This window comes from Tympanuchus pallidicinctus, unplaced genomic scaffold (genome assembly GCF_026119805.1).
Source record: "Tympanuchus pallidicinctus isolate F22 unplaced genomic scaffold, pur_lepc_1.0 scaffold8, whole genome shotgun sequence".
NCBI classification, from domain to species: domain Eukaryota; kingdom Metazoa; phylum Chordata; class Aves; order Galliformes; family Phasianidae; genus Tympanuchus; species Tympanuchus pallidicinctus.
In genome coordinates this window covers 19146432-19164309 of record NW_026294802.1, presented here as the reverse complement: position 1 = coordinate 19164309, position 17878 = coordinate 19146432, and the positions used below count along the sequence as shown (strand labels likewise).

General features: G+C 43.6%; 1 protein-coding gene across 1 annotated transcript in view; it reads right to left on the bottom strand.

The window, feature by feature from the left end:
* TMCC3 (transmembrane and coiled-coil domain family 3) overlaps positions 1 to 17073 on the bottom strand; it is a 123818-nt gene extending 106745 nt beyond the window's left edge. Inside the window, exon 1 of the mRNA XM_052667396.1 lies at positions 16947 to 17073. Within this exon, the coding sequence (XP_052523356.1) occupies positions 16947 to 16958 (12 nt within the window). The 5' untranslated portion in view covers positions 16959 to 17073. The remainder of the gene's footprint in view (positions 1 to 16946) is intronic.
* Between the last annotated feature and the right edge of the window lie 805 nt (positions 17074 to 17878).

Below are 17878 nucleotides of genomic sequence, written 5' to 3'. Positions count from 1 at the left end.
AGCAACATCTGTACAAAACCTAAACCTCTGAAAACAGTGTGCAGAGGAACAAATGAGACTGATTGCATCAGCAGCAGAGCTCATGAGAGCTTAAAGTCATTCTGTGTAAAAGGAATTTAGGATGCAGGAAAGACTTGCTTGGTTTCTGCAAGAAGATGGGGTTAACTTGTCTCTTGCAGGGAGCCTTGCTCTTAGTATGATTTCTCATAAATAATTCTCTTTCTCTTGCAGTGCAGTGTTAGAAGGACACAAAACAGGGCGCTGAAACCTATGTTACCTAAAAGAGTACAGTTCTGATGCACTTCTGCTGAGTACCTAAGAAAGAGGAAATGGAATGAAGAGCAGAGAAAAAGAGAAGAGAATGCAGAGCTTGGAAAAATAAACAGAAAGACATAGTTTATATTACATCTTAGGCCCCTAAACCTGGCACTTTCACTTCAGTGGCTGAGCTTTCCACATCAACATCACCTGTTCATCCTGCAGCAGGATCCAGGCAAGCGCAAAGTCCTGCATAACAGTTGTTACCCCATATTCTTCAGCAGCACTACTTTTTCCACAGTTTGCAGCATCTGTAATAATTTTCCAGGGGATACAAGAAATGGTGTAACCAAAACAAAATGTACTCACATAACACACTATTCTGTGCACTGAATGCCTAATCACTGAACACAGATGTTTGTGTGTTTGTGCATCTGCAAGGTGAAAAAGGAGAGAAGGGCTTGATTCTTTTATTGTACAGTTTTCCAAAACCAACTTTTTCCTTGCTCAAAACATGAGAACAATACAAAGGCTTCAAATACCATAAAAATAAACAGCATAAGAATAAGCCATGAATATTTTCCAGCAGTGCTATTAGGCCAGAAGCAGATCACAGTTCAGATGTCACAAATAAGAGCGCTCTGTCAGGTGTAAAAAACACCTGCAAGACACAGCGTGGTTTTCAGTGTTCTTAACTTGCACAAAGCTGAGATGTTTTCTAATCCAGAGGATTAAAAATATTCAACTATACATACAGCATGAGACCTTGTATGAGAGTTAAAGCAAGAATTAATGGCTTGAAAATTAGAGATATTTTATGCCTGCAGATATTGCTGGAGGCAACTGAAGACCTGCACATCCTTAAATACAGCCACAAATACCAACGAGAGGGTCTGAAACCCAGTGTCTCACCACTTCACACCTAAAATCATACCTGCCAGAGAAGATTAAAGAAAACAGCAGCAACAAAAAGAATCACCAAGGTTGGAAAAGACCTCTAAGATCATCCAGTACAACTGTCCACCTACCATTAATATTTTCCCACCAAACCATGTCTCTCAGTGCCACATCCATGGCTATGCAACACCTCCAGGGATGGTGACCCCCTCCCTCCCCCCACCTCCCTGGGCAGCCTGTATCAACGCAGAACTGCTCTTTCAGAGAAGGTATTTTTCCTGAACCTTCAACCTGAACCTTCCCTGGTGCAACCTGAGGCCATTCCCTCTTGTCCTCTTGCTAAATATCTAATAGTATATGTGACACCCACAAACCCATCGTGTATCCAAATGAGAATACACTTCATGAACAGAAAACACTGTTGAAAGATTATGTCGAGGTCAAAGATAAACATGTAAAGTTCCTTGCCAGTGAGTTCCCTCATTTAGGATAAATCTTTTTTAAAACAGATATAATCACTATTTGATTAACAAACAACAACAACAACAACAAAGTGTATTACAATGAAAGGGAATGTCAAGCAAAAGACTAAATTATAGAAAGGCCTGCCAAACCAGTACTGTGCATTAAAATTTCCATGGATGCCCCAAGGCAGAGTAGCACTGTTCTTCTGAGGTGATACAGGACTGAAATGATTCAAGATGTATTGCAAAATTGTTCCAATATGCACTCCCCCTCACCTGGTGTCCAGCAGTGTGCTAGTGTGAACCTGCTGGCAGCAAAACGGTAACGGTTTACTCCTAAGAAGAACGTGACCCCAGTAACTAGCTCAAGGCATTCATTAACAAAGATGACAGAATGCCATGAATTATGGAAGACAGTGAACTTTTCAGGTGTTTTTTCTGCTGGACTAGCAGCTGTATGAGAAAGGGTGGGAATTTTATACTATATGTTGTGGGATCAGAAATTAATAGTATAATTTAATTTTTGAAAGCCTGCAATGCGCGCAAGACCATAAGAAACCAAGATTCATTTAGCTCCCCTGCTCAGGAACAACTTCACATTTACACTTAGTGGTCAAAGGGAATGTGATTTACTGTATGTTGACTTCACAGCTCTCTGTAGCCTCTGGACATAACATGCACACCTTTGTGAACAAGCTACATTCGTAACAGTAGCTATATTTAAACTAACTGATGAGATATTTATTTTTAAACTCTACTGTCATCCACAATAAATGAGACTGGAATCTGAGGGAGTTCAGCAGTCCTGCTAGGCTATCCATCTCTGCACAGCACTTGGGGAAGCTACTGTGGGGTACTAAAACAAAGAAGAAAGGACTCGTGAATAAAGTGATCCAACAGAATGAGGTGAAGCCTAGCTAATGGCTTTTTTTACCCACTCTGCAACCAATGGCAGATCAACCCTGAGAACAGCAGGGTGCTGGCTGACAAACTGCACTGAGCAGAACTGTGGCTATGGTTAACATGAGTCCCACCTCCTCTGGCCACAGGTCTGTGCTGCTTCTCATTCCCAATGCTCAGATACTATTTCCTACATGAAATGGAATTCTTCTGCATTCGGCAGGGCATCTAGGAATCCTTTCTTCCTTAATGCCCCTTCTGTGCTTTATGCATTGTGGTTGTTGAAAAAAACTGCTACCATTAAATCCAGAATTTAGTTAAAAAGTCCCTAACACTTTTCTTCTGTCACTCAGTGACCCTTCTCTCACACCACAATCATAGAAGCTATTATGGCTACTGCAGGCAAAAGAGGTCTCCAAGCTGCACCAGCAGCTGTAATTAACACATGAGCATGCATTAATTTGAAATTGATTTCACAGGGAATTCAGTGCAGTCACACAACCAGACAGTTTTGACAAGCTTCTGGCATCCAGGCAGCTGCTTATCCTGCCAGAAACTAGAATGAGAGCAAGAACAGAATGATAACATCAGTTTCTACTGAAAGGATTTTTTCTAAGATCATCTTCCCTTGGTGCAGCATCACATCCAGGCCTGTGAAGCCATGCTGCTTAAGGATCAGGGATGTTGGCACCAGTGAGCAGCAGGGCTGCAGTACTTCAGAACCTTTCTTCCCACTCTTGGCCAGTCAGCAACTCTTTTCTGTGGTGTGAACAACAGGACTGTGGGAATAGGTATGATGAATACGGGCTGCAGCTATCAAGAAAATGCTGCCAACACACACAATGAAAGGTTCTCATGACTCTTGCGTATGCCAGAAACTGTCCCTCTACTCTTTACCTCTAGGATCAGGTTTCTTAAATCCTTAGCTGAAAAGTGAAAAGTTTTCCAATATGTTTCGTGGTGACATCTATCACTATTTTACAAGGAGTAATCCAGAAAGGTTGTCATCTTAAATCTGCCGCCATTTACATGCCTCTTCTAAATGAGAAAAAGGAGGTTTCATGGCTCACTACGCTGGACTTTAACAATATCCTGCTTTTTTTATTCTCACAGTGCAGCTGGATTTGGTGAAAGTTTCCCCTGTCCCAGCTAGAGCACTGGCAAAAGCTGTATGGCCACTGCCAGAGCAGGCGCAGGATGGTGCAGCAGGCATGTGGGATGCTGTCCCATGAGAACCCTTACCTTAGAATTGCTCTGGAAAAATGTTCCTATGGGAGTGTTATTCAGAAAAGTATGCTAAACATAAAACAGAGTATTTCTTTAGTTTTACAAGGACAAATATAGGCAGTAAAGATGTGCAGAAAGCAAAAATGAAAGTAAAGACAACAGGGAGAACATTGCTAAGATACTGCTTCAATCTGTCAGCATTTTTCATGTTTGTTCACACAATGTTCAGGACAAAAGCATAGCCAGTGGTAAGATGAGTATAGTTTCAGGAATGCTGAAATGATGAGCACCAAGCTGAAGAGCTTGAGATCTTTAAGAACAGTCAAGTCTGTGTGCTTTTTCAGAGGAGAAATGCTCATGGAACATGTTTTTCCAGTAACACTTCCTTCCTAGGCTATATAAGGTACTTCTGTGTCTCTGATCTTATCAGCTTCTGGCTGGCAGCTTCCTGATTACAGCAGCCCTTCCTCCAGCCTGCAAGCTGCCTTCCTCCATCCCAGCTATAGAAGCTACCTCCACTTCTGACCACCAATCTCAGTGGGAGGTATTTTTACACTCTTTTTCTACTCTATGTTTGCTAGGCACGGCTGAAAGTCCACGGTACCTAGAGGCACAGTACAGAGCCTGCAGAAAGTGGAGGGAAAGTAGTTATTTGTTCAGTTTCCACAGCCTGAAAGACTTCACTTTTGGGAAGACAGCCTCATAGCTGCTTCCCTATGCAGCAAAACTGTGTGGAGGATAAGTTATTTAACTATCTTGTCCCTCCCCTCTTTGCTGCAGGTCCTTAAGCACAAGAAAATATTCTCCTAGAACTACTGCAACCAATAGCTGGCTGCTGTAGACTGTCAGTCAAGTGATTTTGGCTTATAGACTTTGACCCTGGGTCACAGCAGGAATGGACATCCTAAGCAGTAACTGCACCTCTGCAAGCAGTGTAGGAAGGAGGGACCCAGAGGCAGGAGGTAATGGTTAATTGTACAGAGGGAATGTCTTCCCTTTGAGAAGCAGGCTAATAATTGTATTTGTTACCCTGCAGCTAGTCCTAATATGGATAGGCACAGGTCACACTATGATCAGGACTCCTATGATCAGGAAGCACAGAAAGTGATTATTTAAGGAAGCCAGAAGGCCCAGCTACATAGGGGCTACGTCTTGCACGAATGAAAGCCACCTGTTTCTATTCTGAAGCGCACCATTAGGTGGCACTGCATAGAAACGTTATCTCCGAGTATTTCCCCTGATTTGCCATTATTTGTACTCCACGAACACACAGTTCCCACTGAAACCAAGCGAACAGAGGCATTCTTCCGATCAGCATAACTGTCATTAACATCACTGGTGTGTGTACGTTCACAAACATTTTTTACTCTTAAAGTGCTAAGTTTTGTCCTGAAAAACTAAACGTCTTGAATACCTTAGCTCAAATACCATACCTCCAATCCAATTTGAAAATGTGTTTTCAAAGTGTTGCCTCCAGTAACAGCATTCCCCTCCCTCACTGCCTACTTTGCACCACTGACTGTCCTCTGGCATGTAGTACGATAAAGATTCTGTTGGTTTTTTTTTCTGTGCCACATTAACATCCAATAAAGACATTTTAATAAGTAATTTTCTCTTAAATATCTCATGTAGAACAAGACTGGCACAGTGCTTGGGAAAGCAGGCTTTGAGCAAGGGATCAGCAAGTGGAAGTTACTGGAAATGAACAATGGTTATGCTAAAATGAAATATAGAGATTCCCTGTGGCTACTGATGTGCTGTTGTGAAATAGCACAGTAAAGCAGGCACCATTTTAAATGAATGACAAAAGAGATCTAAAGACAGGTATGAGAAAGAAGGAGATGATGACAGTCCAGGAGACAATAGTGCAAGTCTGTCATTCTTAACACATCTTCTCAAATGCAAAGATAAGGATCCTGCCCAAACAGCTCCTGTCAACCAAATATGCTGTGCACATGCAGAGGATGAGAGGCTGGCTGCATTTCAGAGTTCAGTGCCAATTATGTGGAAGGAAAAGAAATGGGTCAGAAGATAAATGCTTACCAACTGAAGAACCTTCTGAAGGACTGTCATGTAAGAAACCGACTGATCTCAAAACAGCAAGGCCATGAATTTAGGTATCCCTTGCCCTTCTACATCCAGCTGGTCACTTGCACTGCAAAGAACGCCTCACCTTTCAGGCTGCTCTTCATTTATGAAGACGCAAGTTTCTGAACAAGTTATTTTTGCAGTCTGTCAAAAAGCATGGCTTGTCCACCTCCAGCTACCACATGCTAGCAGAAGAACATCAGGGGCAGACAGCATAACTACCTGAGCCTAGACATTGACATTTTCTTTCCCACAAGTACTTCTGACCTAGCATTACACCCAGCAGTGATGGCATCCTTTCTGACTGTGGTTTGAAGTGTTCCAAAGCCGTGGGACCATGGACAGCGACACACCTTTGTCCAGGCGCAGCGCGAGGTTCAGTAGGGAGCTGCGCCAGCTGCGGCGTGTCTTCAGGAGAGGGCAGTTGCCAATGGATTAACCCAGGCTGTAGTTAGCAGAAAAACGGCATACATTCATTTGTCCATCTGTCTGTCTGTATGCAGTAATCTGTTCACTGCTAGTGGAGCAGGTTACACTTACACACGGCCTGGCAGTGAAGTAAATCAGCTGGAAAGTCACCGGAATGGTCTAACTTTACAGCGAGGGTGGTGAGGCACTGGAACAGGTTGCCTAGAGATGTGGTTGATGCCCTGTTCCCAAAGACTTTCAAGGTGAGGCTGGATCAGGCACTGAGCAACCTGGTTTAGCTGGACTTGATGGCCTCCAGAGGTCCCTTGCAACTCTAAGGATTCTATGATTCTAACTATAAAAACATTAGGATGACTTAATATACTGAGTTTCAAACAAGAGAATACACTAATCCATACCAAGAACACAAATAGTTACCTATTCAGTGTGTACCACTTCAGCTAATTTTTACCTAATCTCTACCATTCTGGTAAAGCAATGGGAAGATTACTGACATCTGAGCAGTCCAAAAAACCTTCCGTGGATTAAAAAAAACAACAGGTGGTGATAGTGGGAGGCAGAAGGATGATAACATTCTAACTGCAAGATTTATGATGATTTTTAGTCTAGTTTTTTCCTCTTCTGAGCATTAAAGAGATTCTTGTATCAAATATCACCACAGAGAAATAGCGCAAATGAAGAAGGATTTACTCTAAATGAGCAACAAAAATACTCCAAAGTATTTTGAGATCCAAACTAAGCAATGAAAAAAAAAAAAGATTTAAACTTAAAACATGGCATTCAGACAAAACTCTTTTTTTTTTTTTTTTTTTTTTAGTCAGCACACTGTAAAAATTTTACGTTGGTTTTCTTTGAGAAGAAAATCATCAAATTCTTTATTTCTGCCTCCAGTAATGGTTAGTTAAAGACTTCTCACCAGTGGTGGTGAGAAGTGCTTGGACCTAGATGGCTCTTACACATGTTTTTGAGTTGGATACTGAACTGAAGCCCAAACATAAAATACTACTGCACTCTTAGAATCCAATACAAAAGCACTTCAATTATCCAAGCTTTGCATTACCCCTCATGAGGTTGTGATTCTTAATGCTTATCATGTTGAATATTCTCTCCATTTTCTTAAAGCTTAAGAATCAGAATTATTATTTGTCCCTTGTGGCACATGGATAATTGAGGTTTATAAATTTCATGCAAAATAGGTTTTGTACCTCATTAAACAGATCCATCTGTATTTCTACAATGTAATTCTCTAGCATAATCTGTGCAGTTTATATGCTGATGTCTGGACAGCATGATAATGCTAACTATAATGTAAACTGGTTTATGTCTGAAACTGCTAGAAAACAACAGATCAAGTGGCAGGGCTCCAGCTTAGAAGCAGATTGATTTTATGTGCTCTGAACAGGCATGCAGAATGGCACCATTTGCTACATGATCCAAGTTGCTTAGCTGAACAGCATTTTACTAATGTCTAACTTACACAGGCACTGACTATCAGCTGGTTTTAGGAGAAGTGAGAGACCAGAAGGCAAATCACACATAGTTCAGTTACCTTAAACTAGTACTACAAAACGTGACATGAAGTTAACTAGTTCGTAGTCTCTTGTAACAACGCAATGCAAGATACTCAGGCAAAGTGAGCTCAGTGTATGACTTCCCATAGCTTGGAAGATTGACTGCACAGAGCAATCAATTCCCTTAAGTTTATCTCAAATACAGAAGCACACAAAATTACTATGACATCATACCGACTAATCACCCTTGCTAGTACCTGCCTGGCATTCTTAGGAGAGGAAACAAAACCACAGGACACACAATTGAAGAAACAGAGTGCTTCACTGATCAGTCACTTTGTTTTCTCAGGAAAGGGCCAGATGCAAAAGCATCACAGGAGCTTGGTTCTTGGGTACCAGCACATCTTGCTGGTTACCAGAAAGTCTGAAAATAGATCATGAGCAAAAATCAGGACACCAGTTCTTGCTCTGTTTTCAGGAAGGCAGGCTTGCAGCTGATACATGAATCTAAGCCAGTTTTTAACAGTTAGAAGGTTTTGAATAAGTCACTTAGCTCTTTCCTAGCTCATTATCTGAAAAGCATCCAGTGCAGCATATCTCAGAGACAGGCACACAAAGCACTGGTCACAGGGTCTTTGCTCCCTTCCCTGGCTCTCAGGGCTGCTTCATCTTCTCTGCAGCCTCTGGGCTGCAGCGGATACCGGATGTTTCTCACCCTCACTCTTTTCATTGAATCCCATTTCTTTCAAGAAAGACCACTCAGAGTCAGTGCCTTTGCACAGTGTGGCAGAATGCAAAATAAAACATCCTTAGCTTTGGTTCATAACCCATCAGACAGATGACCTTTTCTGCCTTGTATGCAGAGAGCCAGCCCACATATGGTCCCTGCAAATGGCCCTCAAGCTGGAAATGGCGGCTCTCTGGCTGACTGCTTTCCCAGCTTAGGAGCAGATAGACAGCTACCCTCTCATATTTGCTCCCATGCTGCAGCCTGAGAGGTAGCCAAGCAGTTCTAAGATCCATCTGGGTGATGCTGGCACTGCCTAAAGACCCTGAAAAGGTCAGCAAGACCACAGTATTACGGCTGCACATGGAAAAACTGAGGGCTGCTGTGAACAGGCCAAGCTTTCCTTACAGGGGGCAGGGTTGGGCAAAGAAGAGGAACAAAAGGGACAGCTTATGTGCTCTGGTGAGCACTGGGGCTGAGTGCTGTTGTACAGAGTGAGGATTTCCAAAGCTCAAAGAACTAGTGAAGAAAGTCTGGCTGTTTGTCAGTGTGATTATACTGTTTGCCACAGGAGATTTTATTTGATTTCTATGATTCTAGGAAGGTATGAGCATTTCTTTAATGAAAACATTCTGTCACCACCTGTCAGAAATAAATTCAGGCTAAGAAAACAAGACAATATTGAACTAGAAGGCAGAATCTTGCAAAACACCAGAACTGATTCATCCTTCCCCATTCCTGCCCCCCCATCCTACTCTGGGCACCATGCCGAGAACAGACTAACTTAACCCGCCCGAGGATTTACATTAGATTGCCAGCCACTGCCAGTGATTCTAGACTCCACATCTCTCCATCACTGTATTTCTGCAAGAGACATACTGAATAAAAGTAACTTTATCCTTTTCTTTAATTATTTCAATTGCAGTAGTGTCTGCCAGTAGAGATGTTGAATACGAAAGTCTTGACTACTTGCTTTCACCTCTGGAAGTAGCATGCCAGGCAACTGAGATACAAATATGCATTTATTTCCAAGCGAGTGTGAATTACCAGAGTATCAGTTAGGTAGATACACCTCCTCGGTCACTTCAGCTACACCCCTACTGTTTAATATCTGAAATTGGCAGTTGAAAAAACTCACCTGTTGTAGGGCTAAGTTAAAAAATCCTCTTGCAACACATTAAAAGTAGGAGGGATAGCTAATTGTCTGTCAGGAACTGTTATCAACAGTTATCAGTTATCAACTATCTTTTATCAACCAAAGCTGGAGACATTTCATTCTGCAGCAGGGTGGGGGTCAGCATCTCTGCTGAGACCAAGTCAGATAGCAAAAAACTTGGGTAACATGTCCCAGTTCTTTCTTACTAAGGGTCAGAGGGAATCCATTTGCTAAAAAGGTATCACAAATCTATACAACCAGCACTGCTTTCAACAAAATAATATGAATTAGCCCTAAAATCTAACATGCAGGAAGACAAGAATGAAGTGAATCTAAGTGGTAAAAAGCAAGAGAAGGAGCATCTATCTCTTCAGGCTTCTTTTTTACATCAAAGAGCGAGGAAAAGGTAAAAAAATCCTCTTTTAATTCTGAGCAAATCAATACCTCCATTTGCAATCATTAACTAAAGTTGGCCAGTACCAAAGAACTGCCACTAGGGGATATTTCATTTTAAAACAGTTAATGGAGTTTTAATTGTGTTACCTGAAAATATATCTCGGCAAAAAGTAAGATAATTGAAATGTATGAAAAAGTGTACGTATTCGTCTCTCCAGAAATAAGCAGAAAGAGAAAAAAAGATGAAGAGAACATTTAATGGAACAGTTTTTAGTGCTTCTGAAAAAGACAGAGAACTACAGAAGGATTTGCTAATTCGTTAACTGGTATGAATTATGACATGATTGTGAGTGCCCTATTTGAATAACAGTAAAAAAGAAAAAAACAGATGGAAACGATTATTTACAAAACAGTGGAATATCTGAATCAAATTAGCAAGCATTATTATTATACTGCTATTGGGGAAAGATACGTATTTTCCCCTTCTGGAAAAGATTTTGATTCTCCTCTACGAATAAAGAGCTTTAAGTTATTTTTTCAGGGAAAATTCAGTATTTTCATCAGAAATACATTTTCTGCAGAGGTTTATTTGTTGTTTGTTTGTTTGTTTGTTTGTTTGTTTGTTTTACATCAAACTCAGTTTGTAACAGGACATCTTTGGCAACAGTAAGTGGGGTAGTGAGGCATTTTCTTTAAAATGGCTTCTGACATTCAAGGTCAGGCTGCACTGTTAAACACGACAGCTGAAGATCACTTGTTCAGAAGCAAGAAACCCGTGACCAAAGAGCCAATGTCTTCATTTTATAGGTCCTGAATCTTCATGAGATCTCCCAGAGCATGCACAGATGTTGCAACAGAAAAGGTGAGTCCTATCCATTTTTCACATTACAACTGAAGAACATCAAAGGTTCTGCAAAGTCTTACTTATTATTCAAGGAGATAAAAGGTTTCTTCCTTTTGTACAAGATAGGCCATAGGGGAAAAAGAGCAGACAAATTTGCCTACAAATCACACAGCAGGCCAACATCCCAGTGGGAAGAGCAAAGCTGTTGAATCAATCTCAAGCCCAAACCACTGACATACACCCCACATTCAGGGGGTGATCATTATAATAAGGATTTTACAGGCCGGTGCCATTTTTCCTCCAAGGACAGAAATTACCTTATTGGATGGCATGGAAGGGATACCTTGAATGCTTAGTACTGTTCGCAAAACACAGCTGAGGCCACAGAAAATGGTGCAAAGAACAGAAGAGCACGTTTCCAATTGAAAATCAATCAGTACAAGTTTAGAGAGGCTCACAATTCACAATAATCCTCTGGTCTGAAACAGGTGGGAAATTTAGCCAAGAAGTCCTACCACAGAGTAGCAGTGTGCATCTGTAAGCTGAATGTTTCAACTCAAGGAGACTACAGTTGCTATCAAACTACACGAAATTCAGTATCAAATGAACTGGTCATTCTTACAGCATTCCATGAAATACACAGATTTGCTCAATCTCACTGAATTATTAAGGAGGGATCAGTGCTCTGGGCAGAAACAGCAGGCAGCACTCTCACCAGAGCAGGAGTCATTTCTTCTCTAAGAGGAAACAGGCAGCCTTGGAGGCAAAAACACAAACCATCAGTGCCAATTTCTGCCATGTGTTACAGAGGCAGACTGAAGAAATCCATTTTTGCACAGACTGCTAACTACTGCAGAAAAGACTGACAGGAAAACATAGTGACACTATGGCTAGTTCATCAAAAAGTCATCCCACGGTGAACCTATTAATTCTATTTATTTGGCTACTCAATCCAGCACGGCCATATCCCCAAGCAATGAAAACAAACAGACAACAACAAGAAAAAACATTTTGATAGAGCAGTTCTATCATTGGGCAGACCTGGAAACAACCTTTGTTAGAGGAGGCAAAACTCTCTCTATTCACAAGCAAAAAGGTGAATCAGCACATCTGTGCCTATTTTTTCCACGTCTGCTTGGAGACTCTTGATATATATATATTTTTTTTTTAATTAGTATTTTATTGTTTTCTCAGCAGGACAACATTCTAGCAGCAGAGAACGTCCAGAGGAAGAGGTATTAACTGCCCTTTTCTGTATCTTTTAAGTGTTAAGTTCTGCTTTGTCACAAGCTCAGAACATGAGGCCAGGGAGATCTTGGTGAGGACAGCCAATGGAAAAGCCTGGCAACAGTCACTCTGAGCTCCATGGCCCTGAGCAGGAGTCAGAGTCAGGTCACTAACACAAGAAATAACTTGCTAAAAATCCTACTGCATTTAGATCAATGAAGTCAACATGCATAAGAGATTTTAATCTTCCTCTATTTGTTCTCATGCTGCTTCAGACAGAAGTTATGTGAGCACTCTCAGCGTAGGCTCATAAAACATTTCTCAGCTGACCTGCTTAGCCAAGTGTATGACTCCAACAGGTTCAGTATCTCACAAATGAACTGAGGGAAAACAAGGCTCAGTTCTGTGGCGATGGCCTTTATGGAGCATGCTGGATCACATTACATCCATGCCTGTATCTTGGCTGAAGAAGTGGACAACGGCAGATGCTAAGGGAGGACTCTAATCACAATATAATCATGGAACGATGCTCTCTAGAAAACCTTCCAGCTGCTAGGGATCGGCAGGCCACAGGCTTTCTGAACCTCTTTCTTGCCTCAAGGGCCTTTAGAGACAAGAATTTCTCACATGCAAGCATGTTCATATTTGCCTCATACACTGTTGGCTTAGATGGATCAGTTGAGTCACAGTAAAACACACACGCACACAAACCAACAGCAGAAGCAATGATGGGAAAGCAGAACTCTTTAGCTAACAGGAGGCAAAAGCTGGAAATTCTCTTATCTTCCATGCTTTCAAACCAGCACCAATATGCCACTGAAACACTCACACACCTTGTGATCTTCAGGCCCTTACACTCCTCATGGCAGCTGCATTTTCACTGGTAGAATTGCCATAACCCTCCCAGTAACAGCTTGCCCAAGCTCTAATAGAAATCTCCATTCCACATTTGTCCCATTTCTCTTCACAGCCCAGTGGAGACCTGTATTCAAATCTCACTGCTGTGTCTGGAGCAAGAATTCGCTCAATATTCCCTCAATTCAGGATGGCCTGTGTCTTATCCAGCTAAATTGCCTACGTGTTAGCTCAGCTGTATTACTGCTGAAGAAAGCTCTGTGTTGTCATGCATTTAACTGGTAATAACACATTTTATATTCCCGGAGGGCAGCCAACATAGTAGAGCCTCTAAAATTGCTGAATAAGGAAAATCTCTTCATTACCTCAGCCCCTGAAGTGTTGTTTTTGACTGACAGTGCTGTGAAGACAATCTCTGAGCAACTTCAAATACCAGAAGGGCACTTCCTTCCCCTGCAGAGCTGCAGTGCCACCCACTCCCCTTATCGCAATATGCACAGTTCTGCACTACAAGTTGTAGAGAACAGACAAAGACAACTTGCTTAAAAATAAATCTCTCATTCTGCTCGAATACACTGTGATTACAGCTTACAGCAAGATGTAGCACTGTACCTGTCAAGATATGTATGTCCCTCCTAACTGCCTTATGAATTAAACACCAAGCATGCTGTTTTCTTCCCCTCCTCATTTTTATCTATAACCGTAACTACTGATTACTGAGAGTCAGAACATTAACAAATCTAAGGACATTAAATTACTTACAATAAAAACAGAAGTAACACACAATTTCATCTTCATTATACATTTTATTTAGACCAGCCTGGATTTTCAGTATATTCTCAGTATAGTAATTTCTTCCTTTTGCTGTCTCCAGATACTGTTATAATTCGTTGTTGATGTGTTTGAGTTCTACTAATTTCCCATGGGTACATCTTGCTTGAAAAAATAACTCCAGCAGAATTTGACAAGTGAATTGGGCTTTCGTGTTCCTAAGTGAAGATGAGCAAGATACACAGTGGTGAGAACAAAATCAGCCAGTGTGAATTTATATCTAATACGTACTTCAGTGATCTGCTGAAGGACTGTCTAGGCTGAATAAATTACCTTCTATTATGGTAGATGAAGACACATACATCTGGCAAAAGAAGCTGAAAGAAACAAGTTCAAAGACGTAAGAACGCTAAGGTTTGAAGAACTGGTTTTCCACTCCTTGCTTAGGAATGTAGTCACTCCTCTCTTAACTCTGTTACCACCTTCCTACACTGCCTAACAGATAGTGCCTCTATTAACAAAAATGCCAACCTATTTCATTTGAATGGTGGGGAGGGAAATGTGTAAAAAGAAAGAAAATAAAAACAACTCAGTGGTTTTCTTCCTGCTTATATTTGCATTCATACTTTCATGCTAATATGAAACTGAGTAAAATGTTGTCTTAGTTTCAGCTGGAATGGAATTGTTTTCTTCAGAGTGCCTGGTATGATGCTATGTTTTGGTTCTAGGAGAAGAACAATATTGATAACACACCAATGTTTATAGTTATTGCTGAACAGTCTTACGCAGAGCCAAGGCTGCTCCAGTTTTCTCAGCTCATGCTAACGAAGGGCTGGCAGAGGACAGAATCAGGACAGCTGACTTAAACTGGCAAAGGGATATTCCATACCATAGGACCTCATATGGAAGGGGAGTTTTGAAGGAAGTGGGAGTTCATCTTGTTCTCTTCCGCTCACTGAGGGGCTAGCTCAATATCAGTCAGTGGATGGTGAGCAATTGCTTGTACATCACTTGTTATATACTCTCATATATGTATATATATAGAGTCATAACTATTATTCTTATCCTTTTCTCTATCTTAGTAAATAGTTTTATCTCAATCCATGAGTTCTACTTTGGTGCTTTTTTTTCAGTTCTCTCCCCCATCCCACTGGAAAGCAGAGAAGTGAGCTAATGACTGTGTGGTTCTCAGCCACCTGCTGGGTTAAACCACAACAAAAGGGAAGGGCATATGGAAGAAAAAAAATCAGGTTTTTCAACCATAATCGGGTCAAGTGGACCAACCTCAGCTGACATTAGCTATAAATCCAGCTGTAGTGCCTAGATACTACGCAATGGTGTTCTTAAAAATGTGTATCTGTATAAGCATAATGTGGAAATGCCTATGTCATCTTTAACTATTTTGATCCACCTGAAGAGTGGCCAAGGAACTCAGTACATCATGTTTGTCAAGTCTAAGGGACACTTCCTCTGGAAAGAGGAGATTGCTTCAAAGCATCTCAAATAAGACAATAGGAGAATTAGGAAACCTTGACCTCCCTCGTGCTCAGAGGATTTATCAACATTCCCTTCAATTTCAGCATATGTATCTGGAAGCAGCAGAATGGGGTAAGCAGCAGGCAGAGTGGTCTCACCTGCTCCCTAGCTGGAGCACACAGCAAGAGCTGTTTCAGCTAAGTTCCAAACTCAGCAGAAAGCTCTAAAACCAGGAGATCAGCAGTGTTGTGCTACTGCCTGTCCTTCTCCACTCCGTTTTCTCCTCCTAAACTCATAAATCTCCACTGCACACAGCACCACATCTCATTTAGCCTAAGCTACTCTGCTTGGGACACACAGAGCACAGCAAGAACTTGAGGAACACAGGGAAGGTCCTCTGCCTAAGGCGTGCCTCTGTGCCGGTGAGCAGAAGGGCAGAAGCATATACAGAGCCACAGCACGAAACCAATTTAATCTGTTGGATACTGCACGATTACTGATTTACTGAGACATGTGAAGGTCCTGATCCATGAACTCAATAGGAATGTTCTCCACTGAGATGCCTAAAACAAAAACATAGTTTGGGCTCTTGTGATCCAAAGTGAGGTGTACAGCTGTTTTTATTTATTGCTACCTTTCCTAAAGGGAGCCTCTCTCTCTTAGAAGGTTCCTTCCGCAGCCATCATTAGCCCTGAGGTGTTCTCTAAGAATTAGGTATTACTATTTTTAACACCTCTGAGCTAAACTTAGCTTAGTGCAACTTCACTTTGTACTGCGCTACTTCTGGTATTACAGAAGAACATCGCGCGAGTGGCCTAGAATTCACACAGAGGTTATCCTGGAAAAGGCAGGTCGCTGAATACACAGCACAGAACAGGCTGCCAGGGCAGAGCAACCCTCGAAGTTAGATTCACCCCTGGGCAGCCTGTGAATTAAGCATGCAAGTGAAACACGGCTCAGATACCTTGTATCCTCTCAGATCTTGATCATCTCTGCACTGCTCCTGGTAGGCAAAGGAGTGAGATAAGCGCAAAACGGCAGTTATGCGGGTCGTTCTTCAGCTAATGCTTCTGCTCCACCATCAGCTCTCTGTTACAGCCAGTTTCTAGCTGGTGGGAACCAGCCCAACTCCACCTGGCACTAGAGACTTGGGAGGACTACTGAGGACCGGGCTGGGAGCTGGAAGCTCTGAACGCACGTCCTCATAGGTCAAGCAAAAGATTCCTATTGACTTTAACAGCTTTAGGCTCCACAGCAGCTCTGATGCCGCTATGCAGCCCCCCTCCTCTCTGCTCAGACCTTCGGGGTATTTTTCTACAGCTTTCAGCAGCGCCTTCGCCAGTCACCGCAGCCTCGCGTTCACCTCCACGCAACACAAACAGCGCAGCCGCCGTGTAGAACGCGGAGCCGTTCCACTTGCTCAAGCCCGTTCCTGTGCGCGAAGCGGCAACGGAGGTGGGCAGGGAGACCTTCCCCACTCTCCACACTCACGCCTCACGCCGCCACCGGCTGCAGCCCGACCATCCGTGCTAACTCCAGCCCGGGAGCGGCCCGCTCGGAGACGGCAAAGTTTTCCCCTCCGCACCACGGACAGCGCCGCGCCGCGCCGCCCCACCCGGCGACTGGCAACGCCGCCCCCCGCGAGCCCCGCTGCCGGCGCTGTGGCGCCCCCTGCCGACCGCGCCGCCCCGCCCCGCGCCCTGCCCGGCGCGGCGCTTACCTTCCGCAGCATGCTGGGCAAAAGGCGCTGAGCGCTCCCCGCCGCGGCGCCGCGCTCTCCCGGCCCTCAAGGTGCGGCCATGCAGAAGGAGCGGCGCGGCTCGGCAAAGCACGGCACGGCTCGGCACGGCCGCGAGATGCCCGGAGTCCCTCCGCGCGCCGCCCGCACTGAGCGGCGGAGCGACGGCACGAGGCACCCGCCCCCTCGTCCGGCCCCCTCCCGCCGGTCGGTGGGGGCAACAGCCGAGGGGCGGGTTCCCGCTGCGGGGAGAGGAGGCCGGGTTGAACGGCCCCGCGGCCGTGCCCGGATTCGGCCCTGGGAACGACGCCTCTCGGCTGTTTCAACGCCGAACGCGGCGCTTGTGTACCTGTAGCAGTTTCCTGTAACAAAACAGGTCTGGCTCGAAGGACGTAACGCCCGTCCCAGTCGCGATTTACTCTCCCTGCAAGCTGTAGTGCGCTGTCGGAGTTACGGGCTGTTCTTAAATGAAAACAGCGCCTGTTCAGTGCTCTCGATGACAAACTCCCTTCATTAGCGTCGATCGCAAGCCCCGGGCTCCTGCTGCTGAGCCCGGGTGGGCTGCGGCCCCGCTGAGCAGCGTGCCCAGGGGGTCTGAACCTGCAGGCTGCTCCTTTCTGCCTTACCCCATGGCAAGCCATTGCCGTGAGCTTTTTGTACCACTGTGCAGGCAGACTCAGACCCTGCTGCCTTCTTGGCTGTTGCAGTGTAACGTTGCTCCACCCGGGGTTACATTCGGTGCTAAAATGGAAGGGGACACCGGAGCTGAATCTCTGAGAAACTGTATGACAGAGAGGAGTATGAACATCAGAAATCTTGTGGGCACTTGGGTAACCATTCAGGGTGTTTGGTTTGCTTTATCAGCAGTCACACTCATTGAAAGATGTGTGGCCTCCATTTCTATTATGAAGACT